The following is a 19,849-nucleotide window of genomic DNA, read 5'->3' as shown; positions in this document are numbered from 1 at the left end:
AAAGTCTTATCACACGTGCTTCATGTCTTTAAAACAAACTTATCTAAAAATTAAAATTAAAAAAAAAACTTCTTAGTCCACTTTGATATTTCTCTCAAGACCATGTTCTAACTTTTTTTTTTTTTTAATACTTTATCAACCTGTTTCTTTTATTTAATTATTCCTTTTTTTTTTTTGAATTTATGATTTCCTTAATTCCTAATCTCACATACACTAAACCCACCAAAAATAAAAAACAAAAAGCCTCATCACACACACAAAACATGTGTGATGAGAGTCAGGAGACTAGTAAAAGATAAGTATGTTTAATAATGACTTAAACAGTTAGGAGTATTATAACTAAATTGGTATTTTATTCTCAAAAAGAAACTTAACGGTATTTTTAAGAGTATTCAATTAAAACATTCAAGATTCAAATTCACATCCTATCAACAAACAAAAAAAAATTCAAATTCAAATTCACATAAACTATTGGATTTATAATATATATATATATATATATATTAAAAAAATTAAAAAATAAAATTATATTATATGCTCTATAGTCTATAGTCTATGGTCTATACGGTATATTTTTAATGGAGCGGGGTCGTTCGTGTGCAGGATGAAACCAAACCCCGACCCAACTCGCACAGAACTCTGAACCAAACAAAGCCTATTATAGCTCCATCTCAACTGTCAAGCAAAGCAACTATCTCTCTTTGTTGTTGCTTCTTCTTCTTCTTCTTCTTCTTCGACACTATAAAACTTGGAAAAGCATAAAATGTCCGAACCGCAGGAACCTCAACTCCGAACCGCAGAGAGCTTAGTCGAAGAAAGCTCCTCAAAACGACCTCCTAAGCTCGTCGTTTTAGCCGACCTCAACGACGAACCTCCTGAAGCCGACGACAACGACTCCCTCCACGTCTCACCTCCAGACCTCTCCAGGTCCCTCTCTCTCTCTTTCTCTTTGTTTGGTTGCTCGGAAAATCCGAGAAAAAAAAGAATAGGAAAAATGAATTTTCTTTCTTTCTCAAACCCTAACTGAAAGAACACTAGGTTTTGCATTGCTTTAATGCTTAAGGAAACTAGGTTTAGCTTTTAAATATTATACACAATGAAATTCTCTATTCTGTGTGGTTGAACTTTGATACAGTATATGTAGAGATTTTGATGAGCTTATTATAGTTTAGATAATTGATTCGTCACGGTTTGTAGTCGATACTAGTTTGATATAGTGGAAAGCAGGGGGAAAAAACTGCTTAATGCTACAGTATTTGTAGAGATTTTGATGAATTTAGTGTAATTTAGATAATTGATTCTTCGTGGTTTGTATTGGAGATTAGTTTGATATAATGTGCAGTAGGAAAAAAGCTGCTTAATGCTACAGTATTTGTAGAGATTTTGATGAATTTAGTATAATTTAGATAATTTCATCGTGGTTTATATTGGAGACGAGGTTGATATGATGTGAAGTGGAAATTTGATAAGCAATTCAAAAAAGTTGCTTAACGCTACAGTTTTTGTGGAGATTTTGATGAATTTAGTATAATTTAGATAATTGATTCGTCACAGTTTGTGTTGGAGAGTAGTTTGATATAATGTGTAGTGGAACTTTGATAAGTAATTCAAAAAATTGCTCAATGCTACAGTTTTTGATGAATTGATTTTAGTTTAGACAATTGTTTCGTCGCCTTGTATTGAAAAATAGTTTGAACTTTGGTGTAATATTTTATAGGTTGACTAATGATGAGAGCAGTCAGGATAAGAGTACAGTGATGTGTAAGGACAGCGAGACCATGGAAGGTGAAGTTAAACGGTCAAACAAATCGGGGAAATTCCGTTCTAGAAATAGTAAAGCGGACTGCTCTCCTGATTATGGAGCTGATGCTGATGGCGATCAGCAGGGTCAAGGAGTTCCTTCATTGCGTGAGGAGAAAGTTAGCAGTCTTAAAACTGTGAGTTCAACTCTTTTGTCTCTGTATCTATTTTTCAGCGTTTAAATTATGCTGTTTACTGCGTTTTGTTCATGTTTCTGTAACATTTGACACAGCCTTGCCAAAAGTTGGGTTTGTGCTGCATTTGCGTTTATGTGTATAGATGTATATAGTTTTCTAGGTTTGTGTTTCCATATGTTTGTTTCCTTCTGTCTGATTATGTTAGCAGCTGGCTTAGTTAATTGTTAGGAGATAATGTATTAGATTTTGTTCCCATTACTCTTTTTTTTGTGCCTTGAACTAATATTTCATCCTCTCCAAAAAAGGGGGTGAGGGTGCCTACCAATCACCTCTCCCAGACCCTGCAAAGTGGGAGTTTTGTACATTGGATATGACCTTTTTTATTTGATATTTCATGTGATTTATGATTAGGAAAAGTCTCTAGTGATTCATCCATAAATTTTTTTTGTTTATGTTTTTCTACCTATCAAATGTGATGGATTTTATAGGCATTGAGCATGCTTGTCAACTCCTTTCATGTTTCCATGGCTCACGCCACAGTTGCACAATAGTTGCAGCTGATCTATGGTAACTCTTTTGGATTTCCACTGCCCAAGATTTGTACTGTTTATTCTACAAAAATAAATCAATAAGATTCCAGCTTTTTAAACTCAATCTATATACCCTTCTGTGAATTATGTGATTGTTCTCTTTGTCAGATGTGATTGTGCATGCGGAAGTTGGAACAGCCTTGTTGGTTGTCTTGTACACACTAGTCATACTCATACTGTGGCAGATATCTTTTAAAATTTCTTTGATGTAGTTCTGATGTACTCATTTCATGCTTGCAGGGGTTAGTTCATGTTGCAAGGAAGATGCCCAAAAATGCTCATGCTCATTTTATACTTGGCCTAATGTACCAAAGGTTGGGTCAACCTCAGAAGGTAGACTCTGAAACTCTCTGAACGTTTCATTTTAAAAATTAATATGAGTTCTGTAAATATTTCATCAAGTTCTAGAATATTCTTAGGCAGTTTCGGCATATGAGAAGTCAGAAGAGATCTTACTCCGCCCTGAGGCAGAGATTGACAGGCCAGAGTTGCTTTCATTGGTTCAAATTCACCATGCACAGGTGCAGTAATCCTTATAACTTTATTTTAGTTTCCAGTGTATGTAATATTTTCTTCTTCTTTTTTTTCTTCTTTTTTAACACGATAAGTAAGTGACATATTACTATTATTTAAAAAAAGAAGAAGAAGATAATTAAGTGAATGGTCCTAATGGATGGTAACATGTTTTGTCAACTGTGTAGTGTCTTATACTAGAAAGTTCGGGGGATAATAATTCAGATAAAGAACTTGAACCCAAAGAGCTTGAGGAGATTCTTTCTAAATTGAAGGAGTCAATGCAGTCAGATATCAGGCAGGCAGCTGTGTGGAACTCCCTAGGCTTGATACTTCTTAAAACTGGTCGTCTGCAGGTATATGTATGAAGCTTCTTTTGTTCACTGTTGCGTATTCTCCTTTTGTAATCTGATTTGGACTTCGCTATTTTCTGTAGAGTGCTATTACGGTTCTATCATCATTGTTGGCTGTTTCCCCTGACAACTATGATTGCCTTGGAAACCTTGGGATTGCTTACCTTCAAAAGTAAGAGCGTAGTAATATTCCATCTTTATTGTATCTAAATGAGGTCAAAGGCATGTATGTTAAGATCTTGTCATCAGAGTTACCTAAGTTAGCATAAAAATGAAGGATGCAATTGTGGAGTGCAAACGCAAGAAGTGAATCAGACAAGTTTGAGCATGAGCATGTTATTCTGGGAACTAAAATTATCAAACATTTCGAATTTGTAGGATAAAGAAACAGAAATATCAACAATAACGTGTACGAAATTTTTAAATGATTAGTCATTGTCCTCTTGCTAGTGCTAGTGATGATGATTTCTCTACTAATCGTAGCACATATTCTCATTTCTTAATGATCAAGGACCTTTATTGACAATTATTGGATGGATGTATAAACTTTGGGGGGTAAAAAAAGCGTGGAAGGTTTGGTTTTGAATATCACCTCTTTTAAGAACTTTGAAGCATGCTGTTTCTTGCTTCTAAGATGTACTTCTGAGGAAGCAGGATTTTTACCCTTCTAGAATCTTCCAGTAATTCTTGGTATTTCTTTGACTGAACATTATATATGATAGAATTAGAAGATTTATGGCGTGGGTCTGACAATTATGAAGTATTATAATTCAATGATCATGAATCTTGACTTAAGATTAACCTATTTTAATGTCTGTTTCCTTCATTTCCCTTATTTTTGCTCGTATGACTCTGATATACTCCCCTGTATACATTGGTTTTTTTTACCCAATAAAGTATGTTATTTATATTTTTTTTTTAAAAGAAGAAGATATGTTTCCTTCATCTGCTTTATGGTGTTATATGCATTCATATAGGAGCAATATGAATGTATTTAACACCATAGTATTGTCTCAAAAATCATTCTATGATTGTGATTACTAAGAGTGTTTTTTAAAAAAAATTGTCATGTTTTGGGTGATTCTCCGGCAGCTTATTATATTTATTTATATATTTTCCTTGAAAAATATGGCTGGGGTATAACTTAACCCCAAAAAAAAAAATATGGATGGGATAGATTTTTGTATTACACTGTTGATGAATATGGGAACAGCAGTTGAAGTGTTTTCTCCCCCACACCCCCCAAATTTTTTTGAAAATTTTTGCTTCTACTTACTTGGGAAATGTTACTGATTACTCTACCCTGCAGTGGAAATTTGGATCTATCTGAAAAATGTTTCCAGGATTTGATTCTAAAGGATCAAAATCATCCTGCTGCCTTGATCAACTATGCTGCCCTTCTTTTATGTAAACATGGCTCGGTTGTAGCAGGTATGCTTTTGAAGAGTTTGAACTCATTTTGGGATAAACTCTACTGATTTGTTGTTCTCTGTGCTTATTGTGCACATTGTATGATTCTGGTGGATTCAATTCAATCTTTGTGGAATAATTATTTTATGTTGTTATTAGATTGTTTAAGAATCCTTCATAAATGCAGTTCCCTCTTTCTAAATTCTTAGGTGCTGGGGCAAATGCTGGTGAAGGTGCTTTCACAGAGCAGGTTACAGCTGTCAATGTTGCAAAGGAATGTTTGCTAGCAGCTTTAAAAGCAGATCCAAAAGCAGCACATATATGGTCGAATCTTGCTAATGCATATTATATGATTGGGGATCATAGGAGTTCTGGCAAGTGCTTGGAGAAGGTGCTCATGGCTCATTGCTAAAGTCATTATTATGTTATTTTTGGGGTCATCTATGGTCTCCTTGTACTCAATGGAAAGGTTTTCATCTTTGTTGTCTGACACTAATTATTGTAGCTATTTATTGCATGTGTTTATTTATAATGTTAAAATTACCATTTTTGTTTCTAAGCTTGTGTGTCAATTCAATTATTTTTTAACAAAAGTGTCTGCCTTTTTAACTTGTGGGTTTCAATTGACTTAAGCTTGCTATTTTTCTATAGGCAGCAAAATTGGAGCCCAATTGTATGTCTACCCGATATGCTGTTGCGGTTAACCGAATCAAGGATGCAGAAAGGTCTCAAGATCCTAGTGAACAGCTTTCTTGGGCTGGAAATGAAATGGCTTCAATTATAAGAGATGGGGATTCTATTCTGATTGATCTTCCCGTGGCATGGGCGGGGCTAGCCATGGTTCACAAAGCACAACATGAGATTTCTGCTGCATTTGAATCTAAGCAAAATGAGTTGATGGATTTGGAAGATCGGGCATTTAACAGCTTAAAGCAGGTATTTTTGGAACATTGTTTGTAGAAATACCTGCATTGTATTTACTTGATACTCTCTTATTTATAATAACTGGCTAAATTCCTACACGATGTGCAGTGCAACTTATTATTAATTTTCTCCAATATTTCAATAAGTTTGTCAAGAATATTGTAGGTTAATTGGTTGGCACCTTAATTTCCAATAGAGATATTCATGATTCATATCCCAAACTATCGATGTATAAAAAAAAAATTGAATAAATTTCCTTGTAAAAAAGTGTAATCTTTAGTTGTTTTATAGACAAAATAGAAATCATACTATATGTGTGTGTTCACAAATTGAAAATTGCATGATATTGTGGTTAATATAGATAAGCATGTTTCTTGTCTACTAAAAAAATGCATATATCCTTCAATTATTGTTTCTCATATAAATGTAGAAAAAGTATATTAAAAACACACACACACACACACACACACATATATATATATATATATATATTACATGTGATTGAAAGGAGTTAGGAAATTTAAAGGACTAAGATTTATTTTAGTGAGTTCACCTATTCAAAAAAAAAAAAATTATTTATTTTAGTGAATTCACAAATATTTAATTTTTTTATGGCTCTTGTGTCAATTGTTGTCAAAGCAATTAAACATGAGTAAGAATGTCATATTCTAAATTTATTATTATTATTCCAACTAAAAATTATCTTTTAGATAGAATTTATAAAAATAATCATATAAATTCATTTGATATAAATAATTAATGCACAACTATTGATAATTAATATAAGCATTTATTCTATTAGCTAATTTAATGAACTAATATTTTGATATAAATGCAAACTTTGTTGATTTAGAACCCTAAATAAAGAGAACTTCAAGGAATGCTCCACATGGCACAACTTCATACTCTCTAACATAAGATCTCTACTTTTATATATATATATATTGATTAGCCAATGGTTGCATGACAGGAGGAATTTATGCATCAAACTTTACATGTCCAGTATACATCATAGTAATATGATGATTATAATATGAAAAGATATTGAATTGTATCCCCTAGCTATTCTAGTGGTATATTTTCTGCATTGAACCTGTACTCTTTTTTCTTATGGTTGTCAGATTTGGAGAACAACCAATTCATGTCTTTCATATTTATGCAAAGTAATAGATAGTTCATTGATCTCACCTAATAGAATTAAACTAGTTGATGTAAATGATTAGCTAGAACCAAGCTTGGTATTGTTTTTCATGTCTATAAATTCTTCCATTGTTTTTTTTAGATAATAAATGAAAATATCTTGCATTAATCTATGCGTTTCTATTGGAGTTAGGCAATCGCAGAGGATCCAGATGATGCTGTCCAGTGGCATCAGCTTGGCCTTCATAGCCTCTGCACTCGACAATTCAAAACATCACAGAAGTACCTGAAAGCGGCAGTAGCACGTTTTAAAGAGTGCAGTTGTGCATGGTCAAATCTTGGTATGTGCAAGTCATGACTTTTTTATGTCAATTTTTTGCATCTCTAGCGTCTCCTCCGAAAAAAAGGAAAGAAAAGTAAGTGCTTTCTGTCAATATATTAATCTTGCTGTTACATATATGCATCACTAGGTATCTCACTGCAACTATCAGAGGAGCGATCACAAGCTGAAGAAGTGTACAAGCGGGCCTTGACATTGGCGTTAACTGGACAAGCACATGCTATATTTTCCAACCTTGGAAATCTTTACCGCCAGCAAAAACAATATGAGCGTGCAAAAGCAATGTTTACAAAGTCACTTGAACTTCAACCTGGCTATGCTCCTGCATTCAACAATCTGGGACTTGTATTTGTTGCTGAGGGTCGTTGGGAGGAAGCAAAGTATTGTTTTGAAAAAGCCCTCCAAGCAGACCCATTGCTAGATGCAGCCAAGTCCAACATGATTAAAGCTGTGTCCATGTCTAGATTGTGTGAAGGTTTGAACTCATGTCTTCTGCGGGACTAATATGTACTCTTTTGAAGGAAGCTCTTACCCCCCAAAAAAATAGTTAGATAGCTTTTCTCAATCATGAAATTGTGATTGTAAAATAACAGTTTAAAATGACTCTGATGAAGCATGCCTTACCCTGTATCCCTATGCTCAAATTTAAAATGACAGTTTTTCTTCAATTTTCCCCTCTATATTTTCTTGTTGAGATGTGAAATCTTCTATTATAATTGTAAAAGAGCTATCATCATATGCAATCAAAGAAATGAGGCATATTCCCATCAAAAAAAGAAAAAAGAAATGAAGCATATTAACGGTGTGCCTCTAATGACTTTTTTTTACATTGATTCTATTATAGTCTCTATAAAAAAAAATTACACAACGAAGCTTATGCTAATTTATTTTGAAAATAAATAAAATCAATTAATAAATTAATTTCAATCATAGGAAAACAAAATGGTCAATAAGGAAACTGGTTGAGGAGGCAGTTAAAATGACATAACCAAATTGATAAAAAACCAAAAAGAGAGAAGCAAGAGGGTCATCATGGTTATTTTAAAGGTATTCCAATAAAGTTACGTACGCATATTTCCTCAAAAAAAAAAAAAAAAAGTTACGTATAGGTCATTGTTTCTATTTTCATATTTTGCTAAGGGGTTAGAATTTAAAGAGTAGTACTTATCCAAGCAGGCAACTTGCATGTACTTTCTTTTTTTTGCTCGATAAAGTTTATAGACAATTTTTTCCATAATTTTGAGGTGGTGACTATGTGATGGAAAAAAGGTAAAAGAATCTAAGCAAAAGTGAACGTCAACCACACAGTCGATCGTATCATCAATTGTGGCTAATGGTATGGTCGTAGCAGAAGTAGAACTGATTTAGACTTGGCCATAATCAGCCATGTTTATGTCACCTCAGTCCATATTTACTATACCAAGCCAGGGTCAGTCTAGACTTAGCCCGATAAAAGTGCTCATTTCAATAGATTATCATTGTTATCATGTGCAATCTACAATGGAAACTTACAATAAATATTAAAAAAGCATCAGGAAAAACTCCCATAACGGTACTCAGTTTTAAGTTTTAATAATCTTTAAAAAGAGCACATATTAACTATTACATGGAAACTTCGTCTTGCTTGGAATTGGGGCACGCTTGTGAGAGCTCAAGCGTAACTGGGCAATGATCACTTCCATAAAAGCCTGCAGAGAGTTTAAGATCAATGTTAGACAATATAGTATGCTAGAAAAAGAGTAAACTTTCTGTAGGGGCTGACCTATCAAGAAATAAACAATTTCTATGTCATTTACTTTTTATTTTATGAGTATAATCAAAATGAAATAAGATGCACCTTCTAATTCAATCCCTTGCCCATGCATCTCACATGCAGTAATTCTATCTTTCAGTTGCTCAGAAACTATGAAATAGTCTATTCTCATTCTTTTTCCTCGATACCTGCAAGAAAACCACCCATTTTACATTCATGAGTCAGTAAATCCCAGCCTAGGATAGTTTTTTTTTTTTGATAAGTAATAAAGAAGTATATTAAGAAAACTGCCTCATGAAAACAGAGGCAGAACAGAAAGTACAGAGATAGAAACAAACACCAGCCTAGGATAGTTAATCACTCAGCTAGAAAATATATTGATTATCCAATGTCAACAAGTTCAACAAATTAACAATCCAACATTGTTAATATAGCATCAATTTGCTAGGATAGTTGTGATATATATATATACATATGTAAGTGATTGTTGTGATTTCAATTTCTTACTTCCCAATGGGATTTCCAGACCATGAGAAACCACGCTCCATGTCCTTCTCCTTGTGTAGGAATCTGTATGCATCTATTAGCTTTCCCCTGAGGCATAAGCCATGTTAATCAACATATAAATTGAGAAATTTATCAACAGAATTTAAAAAAAAAAAACCCTATAACCATAAGGAAGTCAATGGAGTTCAAACTTTGAATTTTTGGTCATCAATCACTAAGAATATAGCAAAATGAATAAATAAGCTTCCTACACAACATCCATAATGCCAGCCCAGGATCATGAAAAGGGTTATAAACTCACATCACCGAGTTGGTTCAACACAAGGATATTTTAGTTTGTTGATTATAAATGCAATCTCCTAATTCCTTCAGGAACAAAGAAGCAATCTCATACAACTGAATTGAACCTAACATTAATCTACCTGATATATTGAACTTAATATAACCAATTTATTAATATGTAAGTTCAGATTAAAGGCAAAGTAAATATTCATTTTTAACTAAAAAGGGAACAGATTATAGGACAAGTTTATTTGCAACAATCTGCTAATATTAGGTGAATTTTCTGCGCAAGAAACCCAACTTCATTCTTCCTACTCACAACTAGTAAAGATTGGATGATCTGTTGCAACAAAATCACAAAACTATCATGCTGATTCCTGAAACAAGTTTGGGAGATTATCTTCCTTCTTTTTTTTTTTGCTAAAAAAATTTATATAATGTGAAGCCTTTATATTTAACAATGTGGGAAAATAAACAAAAGGTTTTTCTAAAACTAAAAATGGAGCTTTTCCATGAGAAGCTGTATGAAATGGAGCCATGATGTTCCTCCAAGCACATGCATGCCATGAGAGAAGAGTAAAGAAAAAAAAGAATTATACATGAATCCATGACCAATAGAGCCTCTGCTCCATGAGAAAAGGGGTAGAGCAGCAATAGATATAATGGGGAAACTGGAACCAGCTTTCCTCTTTCCACTAAATGTAGGGGGGAATTGAAGACAGGGCAACTAAAGCAATTGTTGGAACAAGTTGCTTCTTCACTTTTTTTTTTTTTTTTCTTTTTTCCCTCCTGCTGACCTCAGTCTCATGGAAAAGCCATTTGCTTGCAGGTGATAATTTCACAATACTAATTTCTATGCAAAATGAAGGAAGCAAAGATTTTCTAATACGCACTCTTTCAGTATAGTACCAAATCGCCTCCTTTCAGCTAATGTAAATCCAGGCTGCCCACAGTCCTGCATCATAAAAAATTAAATAAAAGCCAAATCATAATTATATTAAATATGGAGTACACTACATAGTAAAGTGCACATAACTACAAGTCATTAAAAAAAATTAGTTTAGATAACAATTCATAATTCATAAACAAAACATCTCAGAAAACAGTCATCATTAGCTGAAATGGTAATGATGTTTACAGAAACATTTAAAAAACAAAGCTCAAGTATTTTGCCAAATGGATAGAGAACTAAAGTATTACAAAACTATGTCCAAACAAGCACCAATAGACTAACACCTCTTTATTTGGAGGAACGTAACCATTCTGCTTTGCTGCACTGTAAAATTCTGGATGACTCACATCGATCTCTTCATGGCTGCAAGTAACAAATGCAAGCAGTTGGAAGAGTATATAAGCTCCACAACACACACCCCCCCCCCCCCTTTTCCCCAAGAATAAGGTGATAAATGGAAGAGAAAAACAATTACCTAACATTCAGATCACCACACCATATGAGAGGCTTATCTGAAGATTGAAGGACAAACTCCAATATCCTTTTATCCCATTTCCTTCTCCTTGGAAATGAATTTTCCTCCTCTTTCCAACCATTGTTTGGTGCATATGTATTCAATAATCTAAATGTATCAAATTCAGCTAAAATGACTCGGCCATCTGGTTCATGCTTTGAAGCTAGCAACAACAAAGACAAGTGTATGATTCAACTGGCATTCCATTGCAAATGCAGAAAAGAAGAACAGATTTTAAGGGATGAATTCCCAGCATAAATATGCATCCAAGACTTCACCAAACATGGAAATAAAAATGTAAAAAATAGGAAAATGAAAACATTCATTTTTATTTTTTATTTAGCAAGTACTTAAACATGCATTCAATCTGAAAAAGTAAAAGTTTACTGACACAGGGCAAACCAAAACAATGCAATAATAATATTGAAGAAGGTTTGATTTGCAAATTAGATATTTAAAAAGCCTAGAGCATTAGCATTGGAAAATTGCAATGCTATTCTATTTTACAATTCTAAAATCCACTTTATCATTTATACCATACTATTTTACAATACCTTCACATCCCAAACTTCTATTTTCCTCTTTTACTCATTAAAATAATATATCTACGTAATAAAATAATATATCACAAAATTATAACTTTTCTCTCCATCTCTCTCATTTTCAGCCCTCTTCCATCTCATTTTCAGCTCTCTTCCGCCGGAGCCTTCATTTCCGGCGAGGTGTTGAAATAGTCTAACAATAACCCATCAACTCAAACACCCAAAACTTCATAGATCAACCAAAAACGCATCAATCAACAAAACCCACAAACAAAAAATCCTAAATTTCACAACTCGGCTTCAATAAAACCCAAAACTTCATTCGCTCCATGACGAGCTCGTACTCGCACTGCTCCGGTTTTGGATCGTGGGTCGTGGATCGCGAATTCGTGATATGGGTTTCACCGTGCTCGATGGTTGTGATCCGGTGGGTTTCGCCATGCTCGATGGTTGTGATCCGTGGATCGCGAATTCGTGATATGGCATCGCCGTGTTGGTTTCGCCGAGCTCGATGGCGTGATATGGTGCTGGGTTGGCTGTGCTCTGTGGTGCTGGGTTGCGGGTGGCTGTTTCGGTTTTTGGGTTGGCTTCATATGGTGCTGGGTGCCTGTTTCGCTGTGGTGCGGGTGGCTGTTTCGGTTTTTGGGTTGGAGTGATATGGTGTTGGGTGGCTGTTTTGCCGTGGTGTTGGTTTTTGGGTTCAGCGATGGAGAGACAGAGACGAGAGATGAGAGACAGAGGAGAGAGAGTTAGATAAAATATTATTATTTTTTTACAATACTTGCTACAGTGCAATTCTATGTTTAGAATTGCACTGTAGCAGTATTGCAAAAAAATTTGCAATACTGCTGTTTAGCATTCTCCAATGCAGATGGTTTTGGTGCTTAAAATTCTAAATTTCCCTTAGATTTGGCATTAGCATTCTCCAATGCTAATGCTCGATCATGTTAGCTGGGGAACTCTACTATATATGCTAGAGAGAATAGGGTTTGGTGAGAGATGGATGGGTTGGATCCATACGTGTATTACTACGGTTTGGTTTTCAATTCTTGTAAACAATTCTCCAATAGGCCTTTTCCAATAGGGGCTTAAGGCAAGGAATCCTCTCTCGCCTTAGCTGTTTATCTTGATGATGGAGGTTTTGAGAAAAATGTTGAGTTGGATGGAGGGCATGGAATACATATCTGGCTTCAATGCTGGTAATGGTTTTGATAATGGGTTTAAGATCTCAGCTGTTGTTTGCTGACAATATGATTCTGTTTTAAAATGCAGTAAGGTACCAACTCCTTCATGATGTTGCAGGTTTGAAATTTAATCAGAATAAGAGTGAAGTAGTTGAGGTTGAAGATATTGACAGATTGGAGGAGTTAGCTTCTTTACTAATGTAAAGTTGGGAGTTTACCCAAGAATTATTTGGGAATGCCTTTGGGGAGGGGTGGCAATTCATGTTCGCGTATCGGGTTCATGTCGTGTCAACTCATGAGTATCTAACTATTTGGGTCAACACTAACCCAACATGTTTATTAAACGGGTCAAGATTCCTCAACCCTAACAGGACCCATTTATTAAACAGGTCAATCCTCTTGACCTATTTATCAAATTTTATCAAAATGAAAAGAACAAAAATTATGTAAAAACAAACAAATAAATATTTTAATATAAAATTAAGAACTAATGAGTAACTGCATCACAAATAATCATTCAAAACTAAAACATATCTCAATATCACAAATAATCAATCACAATATGTCAAAAAAAGTAAAACACAACAACTAATAAGACACGAACTCCTTCAAACGAGTTCCATAGGTTGAACACTAACCCAATCTGTTTATTATATGGGTTAGTCATGTCAACCCGAATATGATACAAACCCATTAAGTCTTAACCCATAACTTGCTAATTTCGTGTCATGTCATGTCGGGTTTGCGAGTCATGTCCAATTTTGTCACCCCTACCTTTGGGGTTGTCTTTTAAGGCTATGATAGTGTGGAGTCCATTTATTGAGAAAATGGAGGAAAGATTGAAAAGATAAACTAACACTGCTTAAGAGTACATTGTCAAGCCTTCCAATCTACTACCTTTGTGTGTTTACTATATTGTCTTATGTGTCAAATAGATTAGAGAAGTTTGCAGAGGAATTTCTTATGGAGAGGAAAGGGGGGAGTGGTTTAAGTTTCACTTGGTGGATTGGAATACAATTTCTTCTTCAATTGCTTGTGGTGGTCTGGCTAAGAGATTCATTTATCGAGACCAATCATTGCTTAAAGTATGGGCATGATAGGCTGATAGGAGAGGTTGAACAGTGAAGCTTGTGTGTTAAACAGTTGGGTGTAGCTTATGAAGGAGTATTAAAACAGGGTGGGACATATTTGTTAGCCATGTGTGTTTTTTTGAGGTCAGGAGTGGAGAAACGTGTGAAATTTTGGCAAGATAGGTGGTGTGGGGATCTCTATTTTGAGGAGCTATACCTGACCTTGTACTCTTTGGTAGTCGACCAGGAAGCTTTCATAGTTTCATACTTGAAAGGCAATATCAATGAGAGTGAGAAACTTTGGGATTTCTGGTTCATAAGCCAGATTAATGGCTAGGAGATGAACATGGTTGCTTCCTTGCTTAGATAACTTGTATTAAAAAATACCAAGGAGGACAGGTCCTAATAGAATGGGGTGGAGTTTGCGAGGTAAAGGGGTTTTTAATGTGCAATCTTACCACGGTGTGCTCAGAGCCCCAAGAAGCATTCCATGGAGAGAGGAATTTGGTATATCAAAGCACGAAAGTGGGTAGCCTTATTTTTGTGGACAACAATGTGGGGTAAGATTTTGACTAATGATAACCTCAAAAGGAGAGGAATCACACTATTAGACTGGTGTTGTTTATGTAAGTGTAGTGGGGAGTCAATGGATCATTTTGCTATCTTATTGTGTTTCTATCTATGTTGTGGGGCTACATATTTTGTCTTTTTGGATTTAATTGGGCGATGTCATGTAGAAGATTTGATTTACCGGTTGGGTGCAGGAATTGGTTTGTTAAACGCTTGTCCAATGTGGCTTTTGTGGCATGAGCAGAATTCTCTCACCTTCAAAGATATAGAATGTTCAGAAGGGTAGTTGAAGCTTTCATTTCATAGATTACTCAGTGAATGGGTTACTGTCTTGGGCTTTAGTCACTAAGTTCACTAATTCGATATCCTCTTAGGATAAAATTTTTAGACAATGTTGAGCGTTGTATTGTTCATGAGGTACTTATTTCAGAATAAAATCTTTTATTTATAAAAAAAATGAAAACATGTGTTATTGCAAATGAAATACCTATTCTGTCAAGATTGAAAAAGATCTTTTTTGGTTGGAAACACTTCTTTACAATTAATGCAGTTCCAGCATACTTTGAATCTGCAAGAGACCACCAAACACGATAATTTGCAAAGGGTGGACTTGAAAGAGCACGCATCAATATCTGTATGGTTTTGATAAAAATACAAAAATGATTGAACGTTAGAGATATCATAAGTGTTACACCTATATCAAATTGTTTTCTAAAAAACCTGTTAATGAAATCCACAACAAATAGGATATATGCTTCCATATCATTCAAAGCCAAGCAACGTTATCATTTCCAATTGTGGCAAGAAAAGATATAACAACCCTTTTCAATTACTAGGTTGGCTATCTTCAAGTTCTCTATGTTTATGGGTAAGTAATAACACTTGATAAGGTTGCCAATAAAAAGCTTCAATATTTGATTTAGAACTGAGTCTTTAGATTCAGATGAAGGATTTAAAGCACACTTCTACTGATTAAAAAAAAAAGTATAAGTGATGCAGTGCACTCATTCAACATTATAAGTTTCAAACTTTTGATGGTTAATACTTAATACAACACACCAAACAAATTGATCATACATCAAACATCAATATGATTAGTATGCATTTGAAAATCTTCTAAAGAATTTCAAATTCACATAATAGTAAAGGGTCACTGTCACTGTTTGTTCTGCTATTGCAGCTGCAACTTTCTCGGTTGACAACAGCAACAACAACAACAGCAAATCCTTAATCCCAAAATTACTGGGGACAGCTGATCTTTCTCAGTTGAATAAAACTTATTTATTAAGTAAAAAAGGTAAAGGTAAAGGTAAAGGGTTTCAATGGAAACATGTATCCACATGTGGACATGTGTGTGTGTGTGTGAGAGAGAGAGATAAGTTTTACTGACACCTGATTAAAAAAAAGTAATAAATTTTATTGAAAGTGGGGAAACCCAATGTAGACAGTGTATATACAAAGATAGTCCCTAAAGAATTACATTACATAACATAATAACTACATTCTACGAGAGAGAATCTATAAAGCTTTTATTCATTGAGATGTCATAGTAACCTGAAAATGGTTTACCTGTTTTTCTTCGCGTGATGAGTTTGTATCATCTTTTAATTCTCCTGGATTTTTAGGTGCACCCTTCGAACCAGCTGCAGGCATCCTTACTTCCTAAAAGTGATGTCTGGTTAGTTGCCAACAAAAAGGGATGAAGCCCAAAAAAAAAAAAAAACTAAACAATTCACAGAACAATTTTGAAGCACACATAAGTTGTACCAAACCATCCCGTGGGCTCAGCTTAAATATAACTACTTCCCCCGTGAAAGAACCCCCTCAAATCCAACAGGTAAACAGTGTAATATGTACAACTCCATCAAAATTAAGCAATGAGTTTACACAAGTGTTTTGGAGAGGTGTAATCTCACTTTAACTTCCCAACTAACCTGATTAATGTCATCATGATTCATGAGCTACATCTCTAACGTCAGTATCTATCCTTTTTAAAGGAGGTTAGCTTGAGTCTTTTCTCCCTTCAAGAGGAATCAAACAAGGGGAATCCTATATCCCCTTTTCTATTCATTTTATGTACGGAGTATCTTGGATCTCTCATTTATGAGAAGCATGCCAATGGGTCTTGGAAAGATGTGAGAGTGTCTTGCTCAAGGCCTGAGTGAGTTTACACACTTGTTTTTGCTAATAATTTAATACTTTTTGTTGAATCTAGCCTCCAAATGCCCTTGTGATTGATGAAGTTTTTGCCAGATTTTGTAATTTGTCAAGCCAGAAAGTTAGCAGAGAAAAGTCACAGCTGCTTTTCTCTAGAAACACCCCTCCCTCAACTAGAGATGGAATTTGTGCATTTCTTACAATTTCAAAAGCTCAAACATTTGACATATATTTGGGCTTCCCACAGAAATATGGTAACCACGGACAGCCTGATTTTGATTTTGTGATTCAGAGGCTGCAAGATAAATTGGCTGGTTGGAAACCAAGTCTCCTCTCAGTCGCAGGAAGGAGGATTCTTATGCAATCAGTAAAAAAATCAATCCCAAATTTTGTTCTCTATTGCCAATCAGAACCTGTAAGAGAATTTGGCCAAGCCAACAGGAATTTTATATGGGGATCAACACTGGACAAAAAGAAATTGCACTTGGTTAACTATAACAAAGTCACAATGCCTAAAGAGTGGTGGTCTGGGTTTGGTGTAAGTAAAGCCTAGAAATTTAAGCCTGCTAGCGAAGACCAACTGGAGGTTGTTGAATGAAGATAAGTCCCTTGGGCCCAAGCCATAAAGGCCAGATATGTAATGTCGGGTTTATGGAATCAAAGGAGGCCATGTTCTAGAGTTTGGGTTGCTTCCAAGGCTTCAAAACCCATTTTAGAGAAAAATCTCAGGAAGGTCATCAATCATGGTCAATCAACCCTCTTTTGGAAAGACTAAGGGTCCAGTCTAGGGACTCTGCGTATTATACTAGTGGTCCTCTAGATAGGGGCAAAGAAGAATTGAGAATGAACTAAGTGCTAGAGGAAAGCAGAAGCTGGAATTGGAAGCAGTTATCCTTTGCACACCTGACCAAATTCATGCAAACCATTCCAGTCATCCCTCTACTCGTGCTGTTGATGATTATTTTGCATTGGGTTTTAAACTTGACCAGAAGTAGCATTTGTAACAGAAAAATGGAGACTATCTCTTATGTGAAAGACATTCAAGTCATCCCTATACTCAAGTGCTGTTGATGATTATTTTGCATGGGATTTTAACCTTGACCAGAAGTGCCATTTGTAACAGAAAAAACAGAGACTATCTCTTATGTGCAAGAATGGATTCTCGAAGACCTTCTGAAATAACCTTGGAATTCCTAATATGTTGTTACCTTCCTTCTCTAAGACCATTCATGATTGGTTCTATAAAAATAGTACATCATCTGTGTGCTCCCAAAGGCATAACATCCCCTGGTGTGTCTTATTCTTGTTTGGAATTTGGTGTCTAGGGCTTCATAGGAACAAAATGGTCTTTCAAGCAGAGGGTTCCGATATAAGGCTTCATAATATATGCTCTAAGAAGTATGAAGGTAGTGGAATCTTGTTATCGTTCCTGAGCTCATTCCCTCCATCCCAACCTCACAAGCAAAGATTTTAGTTAAATGAAGCAAGCCACCAAAGGGTTGGTTTCAACTCAATTCAGATAGGGCTTCTTTAGGGAATCCCAGCCTAGCAGGTGGGGGAGGTCTTATTGGCAACTCAGCTCCTGGATGGGTCCAGGGTTTCTCTAGAGCCATTGGCATCACATCAGTGTTATTGCCTAGCTATGGGTGTTGCATGATGGGTTGATTATGGCTAAAGAGATAGGGGTTGAGAAGCTTTGGGTAGTAATGGATGCTTAGGAAGTTGTTAACCTTATTGCTAACAGAGGTTCTCCTGAAAGACTAATACAAAGTTTTTTGATGGAATACAGACTATTCTCCAAGCTTTCCAAAAATCCAAACTGGAGCATAATTTCAGGGAAGCCAATCGAGCTGCTGATGACCTTACCAAGAGGTATTGTAAACAAGTTGAAGACTTTTTAATCCATTACTATCTGCCAATGGATATTCTTTTGTTCTAGCTATAAATCACTCTGATCGTTAACTCGCATTTAATGCAATTTCATTTGTTTACCCAAAAAAAAAAAAAAACGAAAAACAAAAAGAATGAGACACCTCAATCAAATACCAAAACATCAAACAGCAAATGTGCCATTCCACACATGCATCAATGCTCAAAGACTCAAACTTTAAATACCCATGTTCCAATACACAAATTCATCAATTTTTCCATATACAAAACACCCACTTGCCATTACATTCATCTTATCTATATTCATCTAATGCCTACATAGAATCAACTAAAAAAAACACAAAGACTCAAACTTTAAATACAATGTTCTAATACATACATTCATCAATTTTTCCATATATAAAAAAACACCCACTTGCCATTTCATTCATCTTATCAATATTCATCAAATTCCCACATAGAATCAACTAAAAAAACACTATTTTCAAAAGGGGTACATCAAAATAGGGAGTATAGGAACTGTAAGAGAGTCACCTGTATTGCAATGACATCAGGGTCAAAACTGGTGACCAACTTGGTGAACTCAGGCCAGTTGTTCTTGACTCGGAGAAGAAAGCTATTGGCATTCCAAGTCATGAACTTTGATGGCTCTCCTTTGTTTTCATTTGATAATGAAACGTCTTCTTCCTTTTCAGGCTGTGAAAGAGAGGGCTTTTTCGAAGACCCTTCCTTCTCTACTGGTTTGAAGAAGCGTTTCATGGCACAGTGTCTCTCACTTTCCACTCTCAGCTCAGCGTTGTCAGCTTTCCAATATAAATATTGACGTTTCTGCAATGTCTCTCGCTGCAGCCTCCACGTTTTTTTTGGAAGTTTTAATGTTTTTTTTTTTTTTTTGATGGGGAAATTTTAACGCGTAAAGTAAAGTTGGTTTTAGATTTTTTTTTTTTTTTTTAAATAACTATAAAACCCAAACTATATGGACTCGATTTTAGGGTTATAAAATCGAGTGTATTGTACTTAGTTTTGCTATTGCGCCAGCAGTTGAGGTGGACAATGTGTCCACGTAGGCCCAAAAATCGAGTTCATTGGACTCGTTTTGTTTTAAAGGAAATTGAGTCCATTAGACTCAATTAAGTTAAATGAAAAACGAGTCTTTTGAACTTGATTTCCTTTTCGGCACGTGTAGATCGCACTCAAAAATTGAAGTTCAAAAACACATCA

At 35.1% G+C, this 19,849-nt stretch overlaps 2 protein-coding genes across 2 annotated transcripts; one reads left to right on the top strand and one right to left on the bottom strand.

The window, feature by feature from the left end:
* The first annotated feature begins 583 nt into the window (after positions 1–583).
* On the top strand, positions 584–7,887 carry LOC115963853 (probable UDP-N-acetylglucosamine--peptide N-acetylglucosaminyltransferase SPINDLY). Its single transcript, XM_031083062.1, has 11 exons — positions 584–927; positions 1,718–1,937; positions 2,768–2,860; positions 2,947–3,048; positions 3,229–3,396; positions 3,477–3,565; positions 4,703–4,824; positions 5,013–5,194; positions 5,455–5,739; positions 7,061–7,208; positions 7,338–7,887. Exons 1-11 carry the CDS (start codon positions 764–766, stop codon positions 7,709–7,711), a joined length of 1,947 nt encoding a protein of 648 aa, XP_030938922.1. The 5' UTR covers positions 584–763; the 3' UTR covers positions 7,712–7,887.
* Positions 7,888–8,648: 761 nt separating this feature from the next.
* LOC115962597 (DNA-(apurinic or apyrimidinic site) lyase) lies at positions 8,649–19,487 on the bottom strand. The gene is made up of 9 exons (XM_031081460.1): positions 19,163–19,487; positions 16,151–16,243; positions 15,069–15,213; positions 11,177–11,378; positions 10,986–11,064; positions 10,643–10,704; positions 9,468–9,554; positions 9,045–9,148; positions 8,649–8,895 (listed from the first exon to the last, which is right to left on the bottom strand). The coding sequence occupies exons 1-9, from the start codon at positions 19,385–19,387 to the stop codon at positions 8,810–8,812; spliced, it is 1,083 nt and encodes a 360-aa protein (XP_030937320.1). The 5' UTR covers positions 19,388–19,487; the 3' UTR covers positions 8,649–8,809.
* Between the last annotated feature and the right edge of the window lie 362 nt (positions 19,488–19,849).

Source organism: Quercus lobata, chromosome 10 (genome assembly GCF_001633185.2).
Source record: "Quercus lobata isolate SW786 chromosome 10, ValleyOak3.0 Primary Assembly, whole genome shotgun sequence".
Classification (NCBI taxonomy): domain Eukaryota; kingdom Viridiplantae; phylum Streptophyta; class Magnoliopsida; order Fagales; family Fagaceae; genus Quercus; species Quercus lobata.
This window is presented reverse-complemented; position numbering and strand designations above follow the sequence as displayed.